The sequence below is a fragment of the Piliocolobus tephrosceles genome, chromosome 13, assembly GCF_002776525.5.
Source record: "Piliocolobus tephrosceles isolate RC106 chromosome 13, ASM277652v3, whole genome shotgun sequence".
Lineage (NCBI taxonomy): Eukaryota > Metazoa > Chordata > Mammalia > Primates > Cercopithecidae > Piliocolobus > Piliocolobus tephrosceles.
In genome coordinates this window covers 55,700,417-55,714,227 of record NC_045446.1, presented here as the reverse complement: position 1 = coordinate 55,714,227, position 13,811 = coordinate 55,700,417, and the positions used below count along the sequence as shown (strand labels likewise).

General features: G+C 47.8%; 1 protein-coding gene and 1 pseudogene across 4 annotated transcripts in view; one reads left to right on the top strand and one right to left on the bottom strand.

Moving 5' to 3' along the window:
* SCUBE2 (signal peptide, CUB domain and EGF like domain containing 2) overlaps positions 1 to 8,326 on the bottom strand; it is a 73,484-nt gene extending 65,158 nt beyond the window's left edge. For all 4 annotated transcript variants that reach the window (XM_031933960.1, XM_023189912.3, XM_023189911.3 and 1 more), the window contains exons 1-2: positions 8,140 to 8,326; positions 6,478 to 6,600 (exon numbers count right to left, since the gene is read on the bottom strand). In XM_031933960.1, the coding sequence (XP_031789820.1) occupies positions 6,478 to 6,600; positions 8,140 to 8,263 (247 nt within the window). In that variant the 5' untranslated portion in view covers positions 8,264 to 8,326. The remainder of the gene's footprint in view (positions 1 to 6,477; positions 6,601 to 8,139) is intronic.
* A 2,812-nt stretch (positions 8,327 to 11,138) lies between these two features.
* LOC111524683 lies at positions 11,139 to 12,635 on the top strand (annotated as a pseudogene).
* The last annotated feature ends 1,176 nt before the right edge of the window (positions 12,636 to 13,811 follow it).

Below are 13,811 nucleotides of genomic sequence, written 5' to 3'. Positions count from 1 at the left end.
ATGAAGACAAGCCACAGATTGGTAGAAAATATTTGCAAATCACATACCTTATGAAGAACTGAAAAAGAACTCTTACAACTCAATAAGAAGATAAACAGCCTAATTTTAAAATGGGCAAAATACTCGAATAGACATCTCAGCTATGATGATATGCAAATGGCCAATAAGCACATGAAAAAATGCTCAATGCCATTAGTTATTAGGGAAATGCAAATTAAAACCACAATGAGATACCATTTCACATTCACTAGAATGGTAATAATTAAAAAGACAGACAATAACAAATGTTGACAAGGATGTGGAGAAATAGGAACACACTGTTGACAGGATGTTGATGGGTATGTAAAATGGCATAGCCACTTTGGACAACAGTTTGGCAGTATCTTTTCTTTTCTTTCTGTAAATGTACAGTTGGATACAATTAAAACAATCATAATGTTGTGAAACCATCACCACCATTCATCTCTCTAACTCTTTTTATCTGAATTGAAACTCTATGCCCATTTAACAATAACTCCTCATTTCTTCTTCCCTGTCTTCCCTCAGGCCCCGACAACCACCATTCTACTTTCTGACTCTATGATTTTGACTACTCTAAGTATCTTGTATATGTAGAATCAAACAGTATTTGTCTTTTTGTGACTGGCTTGCTTCACTTAGCATAATGTTCTCAAGATTCCACCATGTTGTAGCATGTGACAGGATTTCCTTTTTTAAGGCCAATATTCCATTATCACGTCTGTAATCTCAGCCACTTGGGAGGCTGACATGAGAGGATCACTTGAGCCCAGGTGTTTGAGACTAGCCTGAGCAACATAGCAAGATCCCATCTCAAAACATAAAAACCAAAACCATTATTTTGTACATAACACATTTTGCTTATCTACTCATCTGTCAATGGACACTTGGGTTGCTTCCACCTCTTGGTCACTGTGAATAATGCTGCGAGCATGGGCATACAAACATCTCCTCAAGACCCTGCTTTCCACTCTTGGGTATATACCCAGAAGGGGAATTGCTGGGTCCTATGGTAATTTTATTTTTAATTTTTTTAGGAACTTCCACACTGTTTTCCACAGTGGCTACACCATTTTACATTCCCACCAATAGTGCACAAAGCTTCCAATTTTTCCACATCCTCACCTACATTTATTATTTTCTATTTTTTTGATAGTAACCATCCTAATGGATATGAATAGTATCTCCCATTTGTAGTTTTGATTTGCATTTCCCTAATCATTAGAGATGTTGAACATCTTTTCGTGGGCTTGTTGTCCATTTGCATATCATCTTAGCTGAAATGTCTGTTCAAATATTTTGCCCATTTCTTAATTGGGTTATTTGATTTTTAGTGTTGAACATTAAGAATTCTCTACATATTCTGGATATTAATCCCTTATAAGATATATGATTTGCAAATATTTTCACCTATTCTGTGAGTTGCCTTTATATTCTGTTGATATTGTCTTTTGATGTACAAAACTTTAAAATTTTCATGAAGTCCAATTTGTCTACTTTTTCTTTTGTTGTATGTGGCTTTGGTGTGATATCTAAGAAATTATCTCTTTGGCAGTTTCTTAAAAAGTTAAACACAAATACCCAGCAATCCCACTCCTAGGTATATACCCAGAAGAAATGAAAATATATGTCTATACAAAGACTTTCATGCAAGTGTTCACAGCAGTATTATTTATAATAGCCCCAGAGTAGAAAAAACCAAAATGCCTATTAACTGAAAAATGGGGGGAAAAAATGGCATATTCACTCAATAGAATACTATTCAATGATAAAAATGAATGAAATGCTGATATAAGCTACCACATGGACAAACCTCAAAAGCCTTTTGCTAAGTGAAAGAATCCAACACAAAAGATAACATATTGTATGATTCCACTTATATGAAATGTCCAGAAAAGGCAAATATACAGATACAGAGAGTAGATTACTGGTTGCTTGAGGTTGGGACTGGGAATGAGGATTTGCTGTACAAGAACATGAGGAATATTACTGAGATGAGGAAAATACTTGTATTATGGTGATGGTTGCACAATTCAGCTGATTTACTAAAAAATCACTGACTTGTACAATTAAAATTGGTGAATATTATAATATGTTAATTACACCTCAGTAAAGTTGCTAAAAAGAAAGCATACATTTATCTGCTTACAGTGCAAAATAAATATAGAAAGGAAAAACCAGAAACTATAGAGGTTGGTGACCCACAGGGCACAGGGAAAGGGTGGAAAGAATGAGGAGGGGAACAGGAATAAGAAGGGAGCGACACTTCTCTGAGTATACCTTTTGGTATATTTTTGACTCTTGGAACCATGGTGATGTTTTACATACATGCATGCATGCATGCATACATACATATAATCTATGTGTATGTATGTATACGTTACTTGTATGTATTAATTGCATACATTTAATGTATACAATTGTATGTAATAAATGTATACAATTAATACATACAAGTAACGTATACATACATACACATAGATTATATGTATACAATTAACACATACAAGTAACGTATACATACATACACATAGATTAATATGTATACAATTAATTGTATACATAAAATTAATAGATGTTTAAGGAATAAGGGAAATGCATGGAAGGAGGGGATGGAAGTGAATAAAAATGGAATACAAAAAGAAACAAATGAACCTAATGTATTATAAACTAATACCATAACCATACTGAAGGGGATGGGGAAGAAAAGTATTGCCCTAAATAACACTGTGAAAAACAACACCTTGCTTGGATGCTTTAAGGCTAAAAACAAAAATAGCTGCATGCTATATACTCTAGTAAATATTGTACTCTAGTTAGCAAATCTGCTTTACTCACAGGGTTTTGGACTCGTAATTCTGTGAATACCTTACCTGTGAATTAGGACTGAACAAAGAGGTAAACACATTACAGATAATGAGCGCCAGATTTCTCACTGTTGGAGAAAGTTACAAATAAGCGAAGACAGAATAGAATGAATCTTGTGGTATTGGTTTGGAATCCAAAGTATCAGTGTAACTAATTGTTTTTAATATGTATACAGATGAATAAATAAAAGGAATAAATATAGATATATGTGTATGTATGGGTGAGTATGCATACATGTATTTCCCAGCTAGGAATGATGACACCCCAGTAGCAATGACAACACCAAGCATCCAGATCTTGGTTTCTATAGACCACTTCCCAGTAAAAGGAATCAGAGTTCCTTGGAGAAGTGGTTGATTCCAGGCCTAGGCAGGAGAAGCTATAAGATGAGCATACTTTGGTACCAGAAAGTTAGGAAGTCCTCAAAAAAGGGATGTCAAAATGACACAGTTGACAAGGGGGGGGGGGGGGGAGCTTCCAATGGCTAAAGCAAACAATTTGAGCCAAAAATAAATATAGATGTAATAAAGTAAATATGCATGAGTACATAGTGGTATAAATTAATAAATAAGTGGGGAAGAGGGAGAGATCTTCCTTACAGAAGAATTTCAATTAATAGATGTTGAAGGAATTCAAGAAATGCAAAATTACCAGGAGACACACATCACAGTAATAATTATTGCAAGCAAAATCCACAGTTGGATGCTAACATCAGTAGATGAAGACTTGAAGAGAAACAGGATATTGGCCTCAAAATATCTCCCCTAAGAAATGTATCTATTGCAAAAGGCAAAAAAAAAAAAAAAAAATAGTATTTTTGCAGCAGAGAAACCCAGTAAATACCATCTTGCTCAGGCAATCAAGATTAACATCATCAGGAATGGGGCATGTTGACATCATGTGCCCATGATATGCTACGCTGAAAAGGACACAACAGCACCTCTGCAGCAGCCAGGGCAAAAATTCATCACCTCAGTTTTATCATGAAAAAATACAAGACATTCTCTGTCTCAAAAAACAATAATTGATATAAGTGTCTCATTTTGTCGCCCAGGCTGGAGTGCAGTGGTTCCATCATAGCTCACTGCAAACTCCTGGGCTCAAGTGATCCTCCTGCCTCGGCCTCCTGAGTAGCAGAGACTACAGGCACACACCACTACACCAGCAATTTTTTTTTTTTTTAGAGACAGGCATCTTGCTATGTTGCCTAGGCTTGTCTCACACACCTAGCCTCATGTAAGCCTCCCCACTTGGCATCTCAAAGCGTTTGGATTACAAGCATGAGCCACTGCACCTGGTCTCATATCAATTCTTATAATGACATAACACAAATGAAATGAGCAGTACTCATCAAAAATGTCAGTGTCAGGAAAGACTGAGGAACTGTCACAGACTAGAGGAGAAAAGAGACACAACTGCTAAATCTAATGTGGGACTTTACTTGGATTCTGAAACAGAAAAAGAATGGTAGGGAAAAATGGTGAAATTTGACCAGGAGCATACCTTCTCTGATGGGAGCAGCGGGAGCCTCACTCCTCATGTGCAAAGGGGAGCTCCCTGAATGATTTCCTAAGAGATGTCACCAGATCAAAACTTGCCTGTCATAATCCTACCTGTTACTCATATTTGCTATCTATATTTTCTTTTGGTCTTCCCTTCCTTTGTAACAAAGTTCATTTTTAAAATCCCATCTCTTGTCTCAGCTATGCTAAGACAAGGAGATGAGTGGGTAGGGAGGATCGGATCATTGCTACAACACTGCAAAAGCATCTGACAGTCACTTACCTGTTTGGTCGTCTGTATATTCCGTATCTAGATATTTCATTTGCAGGTTTGTCTATTTGTTGGAAAAGACTTTGTGTCAAGGTGCTAGTGACTGAGCCCATCTTACACAATCACTTATTCAAAAATAAGAATGTTTATTGAGTGTCTACCACATACCAGGCACTGCTGGGCATTACACACCATTCCAATATTTAGAATCTTTATTACTCAGAGTCCACAGTATGAAACAGATTGATTTGAAACATCAGGGTCTGAACACTAGGCCATTAAATGGCACTAGAATAGACACTCATTAAAAGTTTTCCTCCTCTGGGTGGGCATTGTGGCTCATGCCTATAATCCCAGCACTTTGGGAGGCCGAGGCCAGTGGATTACCTGAGGTCAGGAGTTTGAGACCAGCCTGGCCAACATGGTGAAACCCTGTCTCTCCTAAAAATACAAAAATTAGCTGGACGCGGTGGCGGGTGCCTGTAATCCCAGCTACTTGGGAGGCAGGAGAATCACTTGGTCTTGCACTCCTGGCCAGGGATAAGGAGGCTTCAGTGAGCTGAGATCACACCATTGCACTCCAGCTTGGGCGACAAGAGCAAACCTCTGTCTCAAAAAAGTTTTCCTCCTCATCTAAAGAAGTTAGTGTTTTTCAAAGTGGAGAGAGACCAGGAAGGAACTTTCTTACTCATTATGTAGCTTTAGATCCTGCAAGTATTCAAAAGATCAATTCCCATGGAAGTTAAGCCCAAGTTCTAAAGAGTTTAAAACCTCTCGAAGAGGAAGGGGCCACCAACATACTTGTCAAGGTTGAGTCCAGGAGCAAGGAGGGATACTCAGAGATGAGTTCAGTGCTCCTCATCTAACTTCTTCCTGCACGGGATGACTATAGACAGTGGGATTTCTCACCCATCCAAAGAGGGACAGCAGCAGGCTGAGTAAATATGAGAAACATGGGGCTGGGGACAGAGCTGGGGGTGAAGACCTGACTTTCTTTCACTTGCGGGCGAATAGTGTGATCATGGACACAAGTCCTCTGGCCCTCAGTGTCCCCATCTGTAAAATGAGTAATAGGATTGGCCCAGAGCTACCTGAACAGCCCAGTCACCACCAATGTGTCATGATTTCCATCTCCAGGAACAGCCTCAAGTGTCTACTCTGGCCAGTTCTGAACTTCACAGTTCATGATTCTAGTCCAGAATATAAAATGGCAGAGTCCAAACTACAGGTTCTCAGACCTGCAGCTCTATGGGCTAAAATGTCTCTCTGCACACATCTCTCCAGAGTGAACCTGTAACTCCAAACAAGGAAGGCCCTTGGTGTACTCTGAAGCTTGGCATGTCACAGTGCCAAACATTGTGGCCAAAGCCATAGACAGGATGGAGCCTCCTGAGCTGGCAGGGAAGGGCAGGACTCTAGCACTCAGACTTCAGGGCAAAGGTACAAACTGCCCCAGGGAGGTGCAGGATCAGCCCTACTCTGGCAGGTATGGCTCTCCTAATCAGCATAGCTGTTTACTTTCTGCCCCAAAACCGAGTGGGACCCAAAGATACTAACACGTCTCTTTTCTTTTCCAGAAGCTAGACAAAAGGACATTTCAGAGCCAGATAAAACTGTGTGAGCAACTCTGGGGAAGACCTAATGTTTCCAGTCCAAGCAAGATCTGAAGAGCATTTCAGAGAGCAGGTGATGTGATTCAGGGGCTGGGGGAAAGGGAGAGGAGGGGCAGCACTTTTACCAATGTTAAGTGGCCACTGCAAGAGCTAAGGAGGTAGGAGCTTCCCTGCAGTCCCCCCACATGGTCCCCAAGGCACTTACCCTCACACTCCCTGCCTTCCCCTTGGTAGCCAGGCTTGCAGGAGCACTTGTAGGAGGTGGGTGTGTTCTGACACAGGGCGTTGGCATGGCAGTCATCTAGCCCTTGGGCACACTCATCCACATCTGCAAAAGAGCACAGCCAACACCTGGTACAGGCTCCCAGGCCATGTGTGATCTGGCCTCGGCCCTGTCTGGCATCATCCCCACCAGCCCACCCCACTTCACTCCTCACAAGCTACAACTGCTTGGGATCCCTGGGATAAACCATACTGTTTCTGGGCCCCTGTTTCCAGGAACAGCCTGTACCCTCTATGTGAAATTGCCCCCACCATCATCTACTGGCCTTCAGGACTTAGCTCAAATCCACCTCCTCCAGGAAGCCTGCCATGACCCCAGTGTAGGTGCCCTCACCAGTGCTAGTATATGTATGGCTTTGCATGGCACACATCAGGCAGGGTTGTTAATGTTTTCCTTCCTCTCTCTCCACTAGACAATGTCTTGACAACAGACTGCATCTGTGCCCCTTATGCCAAGCCAGTGCAGTACCTGGCACGTGAGTAGGCAATAGTACATACATGTCTGCTAAAGGAGGAAAGGACCAAATGGACAGAAAAGCTCTGAAAGCCAAGCAGCTGTCTGTCAGCTTTCTCAGGGCTTAGAGCAAGCTTGTCCAACACAGCTTGTGGGCTACATGCAGCCCAGGACAGCTTTGAACGCGGCCCAACGCAAATTCGTAAACTTTCTTAAAACATTATGAGTTTTTTGTTTGTTTGTCTTGCTCATCAGCTATCGTTTGTGTTAGTATATTTTATGTGTGGCCTTCTTCCATTGTGGCCCAGGGAAGCCAAAAGATTGCACCCCGCTGGTTTGGAGTATCTGGGGGAAGCCTGCCCCGGGATCGGAGCAGACGTCATCCCAGGCTCTCAGATTCTGCGAAGCGGGGATGGTGTCCCCACGGCCGGCCCCGCCCCGCACTCCCACCCCTGCCCATCGTCTCAACCTGGAAACCCTCCTTGGCAGAAGTGTTTCCTGGATTGACACTACTCCAGGATGTTAATTAAAAACAAAAGCATTTTGAAAGTATTGCAAGTCCAGTTAGCACAGCACGTCAAGAGTCCTCTCTGGAAACCAGAGTTCTCTGCTGAAAACCTAGGCTTGTTGCTGCTTCAGGGTAATTCCCAGATGAGAACAGGCGCTGCCACTGATAGAAAAGTCTCTGGAGCCCACCCCGAAGCCAGCAGCAGAACTTCCTGGCCCCCAAAGAAAGAAAGGGCAAAGCTGCCACGGCCTCGCGGATGTGCCCGGCCCGGCCCTCAGTTTCCCCGCCTACACTGAGACGCGGGACCCAGAGGCCCGGGTCAGCACCCTCCTGCCTGCTCGCCGGTGACGGTCTGACTAGCAGGCGCTCTGGAGGCGTCCGGACCGGGCGGGAACTGTCAGCAGCTCTGGATCCGAGGCCGGGCCGCAGGACTCAGGGCCCCAGCGGTCGTGGCGCCTTGGCCAGGCCGGGAGGTGAGGTCCCCGGGGGAGCGGAGGCCCCCGCGGAGCTGCAGCCGCCAGCCTCGGGCCCCGCGCGCCCGGCTCTGGACCCCGCCGTGGACCTAGACACCCTTCCCGGCCCTGCCCACTGTGCCAGGTGCGCCCCCGCGGCCGGACACTCACCCTCCGGCGGCCCAGCGGCACGGCGCCGGCCCGGCGGGACGGCCTCCGCCAGCAGCAGTGGTGGCAGCAGCAGCAGCAACACCGCCCGGGCCACCCCGGGACGGTTACAGCCCGCGACCCCCATGGATGGCTCAGCGGCTGCGGCAGAGGCGGCGGAGTGCGGGCGGTGGCGGCGGCGGCGCGGGGAGGTGTGTGCGGGCGCCCTGCCCGCTGCCGCCGCCACCCCCGGCCCGGCCCAGCCCGCCCCCCGAGCCCCGGCCTCATTTTCACACGGTCCTTCCCGGGCCGGGGCGGGAGGTGCAGGCGGGGGCAGTGCCGCCCCGCCCGGCCTCCTCCCGTCCCCTCCCCGGCCCCAGGCGGAGGGGGCGCGGCCGCGGTGGCCCAAGCGCTGCTATCTGCCAGGCGGGGCCGGCAGCACCGTGCCTCGCGCCCCGCGCAGCCCCGGCTCCCAGCCCGCTGCCCCCCAGCAGCCCGGCTCCGCTCCAGCGCTCGGAGCCCTCGGTGCCCTGCCTGTTCCAGTGTCCTACAGCTCGACCCAGGCCCTCTTGTGAGGACAAACAGCCTTTCTAGATTGAAATATTCGGGCGGAGGGCGCCCAGAGAGTGTTCCCTACAGTCCCCAAACACCAAAGCTATCTTGGGGCTTTCCATGTGGGAGGTGGGAGTAGAAGGGAGTGGGGGTGACTTCCAATTCGGGAAAACAGCTGTTCGAATGGAGAAGGTGACCCTGGCTTCTCTGCTCACCCCAGCACACCCTCTGCACCCTTCTCCACACTGCCCAAACCCCAGGCCCTCTCGGATCCTCCATTCCACAGCCCCGAGGGCACTGGTCCACTTGTCCCACTGTGGGGCACGCTGGGCCTAGAATCCCTGCAAGCTACTTATGTATCTCTCAGGGCAGCCTAAGGGGAAGGGGGCTAGGGGTCAAAGGTGAGCCACCAGGGACAACAGACAGCCCTGACTTTGCCCGGAGTATAGGTGGCATTTATGATCACCTGAACTCATAAACATCAGGTCTGGCCAGTTGCAAATACAGGCAATGCCTGACACCTGGCCCTCCATGCAAGACAGTCCTTGCAAGGGAACAGGTACACACAGGGTCTTCTCATATCACCCACGCCACTGAAGGCTGGAGCCCAGTACACTCAATATCACTCCAGGAACAAATACAGTAACAATTTCGAGAGGCAACCAAACATCACACTCAGGGATAGTAATGTTCTTCACTGAGCTTCTCCGTATTTATTCAATTTTCTCCTGTGAATATATACATACACATATGTGTATATGCAGGCGCGTGTGCGCGCACGCGCGCACACACAAATACCATTCCTTTGGAGATCAGAAAATAAAAATAGATGTCACCAAAAAAATCCCCACCTAGCTCATGCACAAAAACACTTGTGTCTTCTTGGGGCCTATCCACAGCCCAGAACTCCCAGCCTCTGCACCCTCAGCACCCATGGTTTGCCACCCCGGCCCCTGAACACGCCCATGGGGCCCAGGCTGAGCCCGCCTCTTTGGGCTGTGGCTAGTGCAGCTGCTTGATGGAGCTATCTGAGAAAACAACTTTTCTGTAGTTGTTTTTCTTTTGACCTTTTCAGTGAAGACAGGCAGATTGCATCCCTCTTTCTGTCTGCACCTCCCTCCCACTCCCTTTTGTTTGGTGCTGAGAGAGACACTTAGCTATTTCTGGTCATAAGGGTGGTTTTTACACATTTGTAAATCTTCAGTTGGTGAAACGTTCTCTCTGCCTTTGTCTTTGTGTCCTTAATGGTAGCCATAAATTACTGCCTTCTTTTCTCTCTGCTGCATCAGGCTTCATTGCTTTTGAAATGATCAAAGTTATTTCTTTTAAAATCCAACTAGAAACTGCCCATTGTGTGGCACAGACCTCTTTAGCTCCAGTCAAAGCATATAAATACATAAAGCTGTCCATTAAACTCTGGGGGGAGCCTCCTGCAGCGCCCTTGTGCCTGGTGAAGAAATCACACATCTGCCGTTCTTCCCCTTTACCTTTCCCTAACTTGATCTTTCAGTAAGGACACAAATTAATACTGATAAGACTCAGCGCCTTTTTGCCCAAGAGGGTCAGCTTTTGTCATGTTTTCCAGAAAAGTCCACCACTGCACAGATCTCAAAAAACGTTCTGTATCCTATTTTGTTTGCCCTGACATCCTTACAAACATGCTTTCAGCTGTTGGCTCCCAGACTCCTGGGCAACCTTTCTGACACTTGAGATTAAAGTCAATATGGCTTACAACCAGGAATTTCCATAAGGGGAAGGCTCCAGGGGAAAACTGTGTCCAAATGTCAGTGTTTTTGGTGTCAGGAGGGACTTGCTTGGCTCTACTCTGGCTGCAGGCTGCCCTCTATTGTCCAGCTGAGGTCCCCACAAACTTCTCAGAAAGGCCTCAGACGCCGTTCCTGGACTGAGGCTAAAGCTCCCTCTTCCTCTCCCTGTCTCCTTTCCACAGGCTGAGAGGCCATGAACCAGGCCTCAGGGGTGCGGAGAGGCAGCCCAGCCAGCCCAGTCTCACTGGTGTGGGCCTCTGAGGAGGCGGAAGAAAGCCTGGTAGTGGCCGGCTGTGTGTGCCCCTGAACTACACATAAGTAGGTGCCACTCTGCACTCACGGGACACCATTCAGTGCCCCCCAGCAGCCTCTGACATGTGGACTACTTCTCCCTGGTGGAAACTCTCCCTACCCTTGGTTGTCATCGTGGCAGGCAAACTCCTGGTTTTCCTCCTACCTCTCAGGAAATGCCTTCTCCACCATCTTCTAGGAATCCTCTTTCTACATCCTCTCCCTGGATGGTTTGCTCATTCCCTTGATTCCATAACATCAATCTCCAGCCTGAATTTATCCCCTTGGTTCAATCCCATGTATCCAGTTGCCTACTAGATACCACCTTGATCTCCCCTAGATCCCTCCAATTCAACATGTTCAAAACGAAGCTCACGACCTAGAAGCAGCTTCTCTGTTCCTTCTCGAATCTCTGTCTGGTTCAGCCCGCCTGCCTCCACTCCTGCCTCCACCATGTCCATCAGAGTGACCCAGAAGTCCTACAAGGTGTCCACCGCTGGCCCCTAGGCCTTAAGCAGCCACTCCTACATGAGCGGGCCCAGTGCCCGTATCAGCTCCTGGAGCTTCTCCTGAGTAGGCAGCAGCAGCAGCTTCCAGGGTGGCCTGGGCACCTCCATGGGTCTGGGTGGAGGCTTTGGTGGGGCCAGTGGTATGGGGGTCATCACAGCCATCATGGTTAGCCAGAACCTGCTGAGCCCCCTTGGAGGTGAACCCCAACATCCAGGCTGTGCACACCCAGGAGAAAGAGCAGATCAAGACCCTCTACAACAAGTTTGCCTCCTTCGTCGAGAAGGTGCAATCCCTGGAGCAGCAGAACAAGATGTTGGAGGCCAAGTGGAACCTCCTGCAGCAGCAGAAGACAGCTCAGAGCAACATGGACAGCATGTTTGAGAGCCACATCAACAACTTTCGGCAGCAGCTGGACACTTTGGGCCAGGAGAATCTGAAGCTTGGCAACATGCAGGAGCTGATGGAGGACTTCAAGAACAAGTATGAGGATGAGATCAATAAGAGTAAGGAGATGGAGAATGAATTTGTCCTCATCAAGAAGGATGTGGCTGAAGCTAACATGAACAAGGTAGAGCTGGAGTCTCACCTGGAAGGGCTGACTGACGAGACTGACTTCCTCAGGCAGCTGTATGAAGAGGAGATCTGGGAGCTGCAGTCCCAGATCTCGGACACTTCTATGGTGCTGTCCATGGACAACAGCCACTCCCCGGACATGGACAGCATCATCCCTGAGGAAAAGGCGCAGTACAAGGAGATCACCAACCACAGCCGGGCTGAGGCTGAGGGCATGCACCAGATAAGTATGAAGAGCTGCAGACGCTGGCTGGGAAGCACGGGAATGACCTGCATTATGCAAAGATGGAGCTCTCCGAGATGAATAGGAACATCAGCCAGCTCCAGGCTGAGACTGAGGGCCTCAAAGGCCAGAGGGCTTCCCTGGAGGCCGCCATCACAGATGCTGAACAGTGTGGGGAGCTGGCTGTTAAGGATGCCAACACAAAGCTGTCGAGCTGGAGGCCGCCCTGCAGTGGGCCAAGCAGGACATGGTGCGGCAGCTGTGCCATGAAGCACCAGGAGCTGAAGAACATCAAGCTGGCCCTGGACATCAAGATCACCACCTACAGGAAGCTTCTGGAGGGCAAGGAGAGCTGGCTGGGGTCTGGGATGCAGAACATGAGTATCCATCTCAAGACCACCAGTGGCTTCTCAGATGGGCTGAGCTCGGCCTATGGGCACCTCACAAGCCCTGGCCTCAGCTACAGCCTAGACTCCAGCTTTGGCTTTGGTAGAGGCTCCAGCTCCTTCAGCCGTGCCAGCTCCTCCAGGGCCGTGGTTGTGAAGAAGGTGGAAACAAGACATGGGAAGCTGGTGTCCGAGTCCTCAGATGTCCTGCCCAAGTGAATGGCCATGGCAGCCCCTACCAGCCTGCCCATGCTGCGGCTGCCCCAGGGCCTGTGGGGGAAGCCGCTGTGCAGTGGAGCACAGGAACAGGAGACCCACCTGAGGCTCAGCCCTAGCCCTCAGCCCATCTGCTGAGGGAGTTTACTGCCTGAGGCACCCCCCTTGCTCATGCTACCAGCTACAAAACAATTCAATTGTTGCTTTTTTTCCCCCCAAAATAAAACCTCGGCTAGCTCTGCCAACTGTCCAAAACAAACAAACAAAAAAATGGAGCTCATCTTCTTCAAACCTGCTCCTTCTCAAGTGCTCTCTCCTTTAGACAAGAGCACCACCATCCTGTGAACGCCGAGTCAGAGGTTTGGTGGTCATCTGGGACTCCATGATATCCCTCCCCACCACATCTGAACAATCACGAAAATTCTGCCTTCTTACTATCTCTTAAAACCATTCTCTCCCTCCATGCCCACTGGGCTCAGGGGTTCACCATCCCTCATCACCCCTGGGGACTGCGTATCTTTTTCCTCCTTCCTAACAGATACTCACCCCTCCTGCAGACAGCCCGTGTGCCTAGGAAGGAAGCGTCCCCATCTCTAACTTCAGGCTCTGGAGTTGACTTAAGACAACTGTTATCATTCATTCCATTCCCCCTGCAACAGTCATTGGTTCAGGGATGAGCACGTGACGGCTTTCCAATCGGAACAAATCTCAGGCCCTTTGCTTGAAAGGCTGGAATGGAAAGGCTCTCTTTTCCTCTTTGGAATGTGGCTGTGGTAAATGAGAAACTGTGGCAGCCATCTTAATACCTCCTTCCCTTGCCCAAAAGAGGGTAAGTCCAGAGAAACCCTGAGAAGCCAACCAGGAGACACTCTGGTTGCACCTAGTCTGCGATTCCTTACAGGTCTCTCTGACTAGAATCTCATCTTGATTCAGCACATCCAACACAGTGGCTGCCAGAGTTAAATATAAGTTTCATCACATCACTCCCAGTCTTCCTCAGGCTAACATCCAAGCTCCCTTGGTACAATCACTCTGGAGAACTGTTCGGCAGTATCCACTAATATGGATCATGCATGCCCACTTCGCAGAACATACCCAAGAGAAATGAGTGTACATGTCCACCAAATTCATATACAAGAACATTCATAACGGCTGTATTTACACTAGCCCTAAACTGGA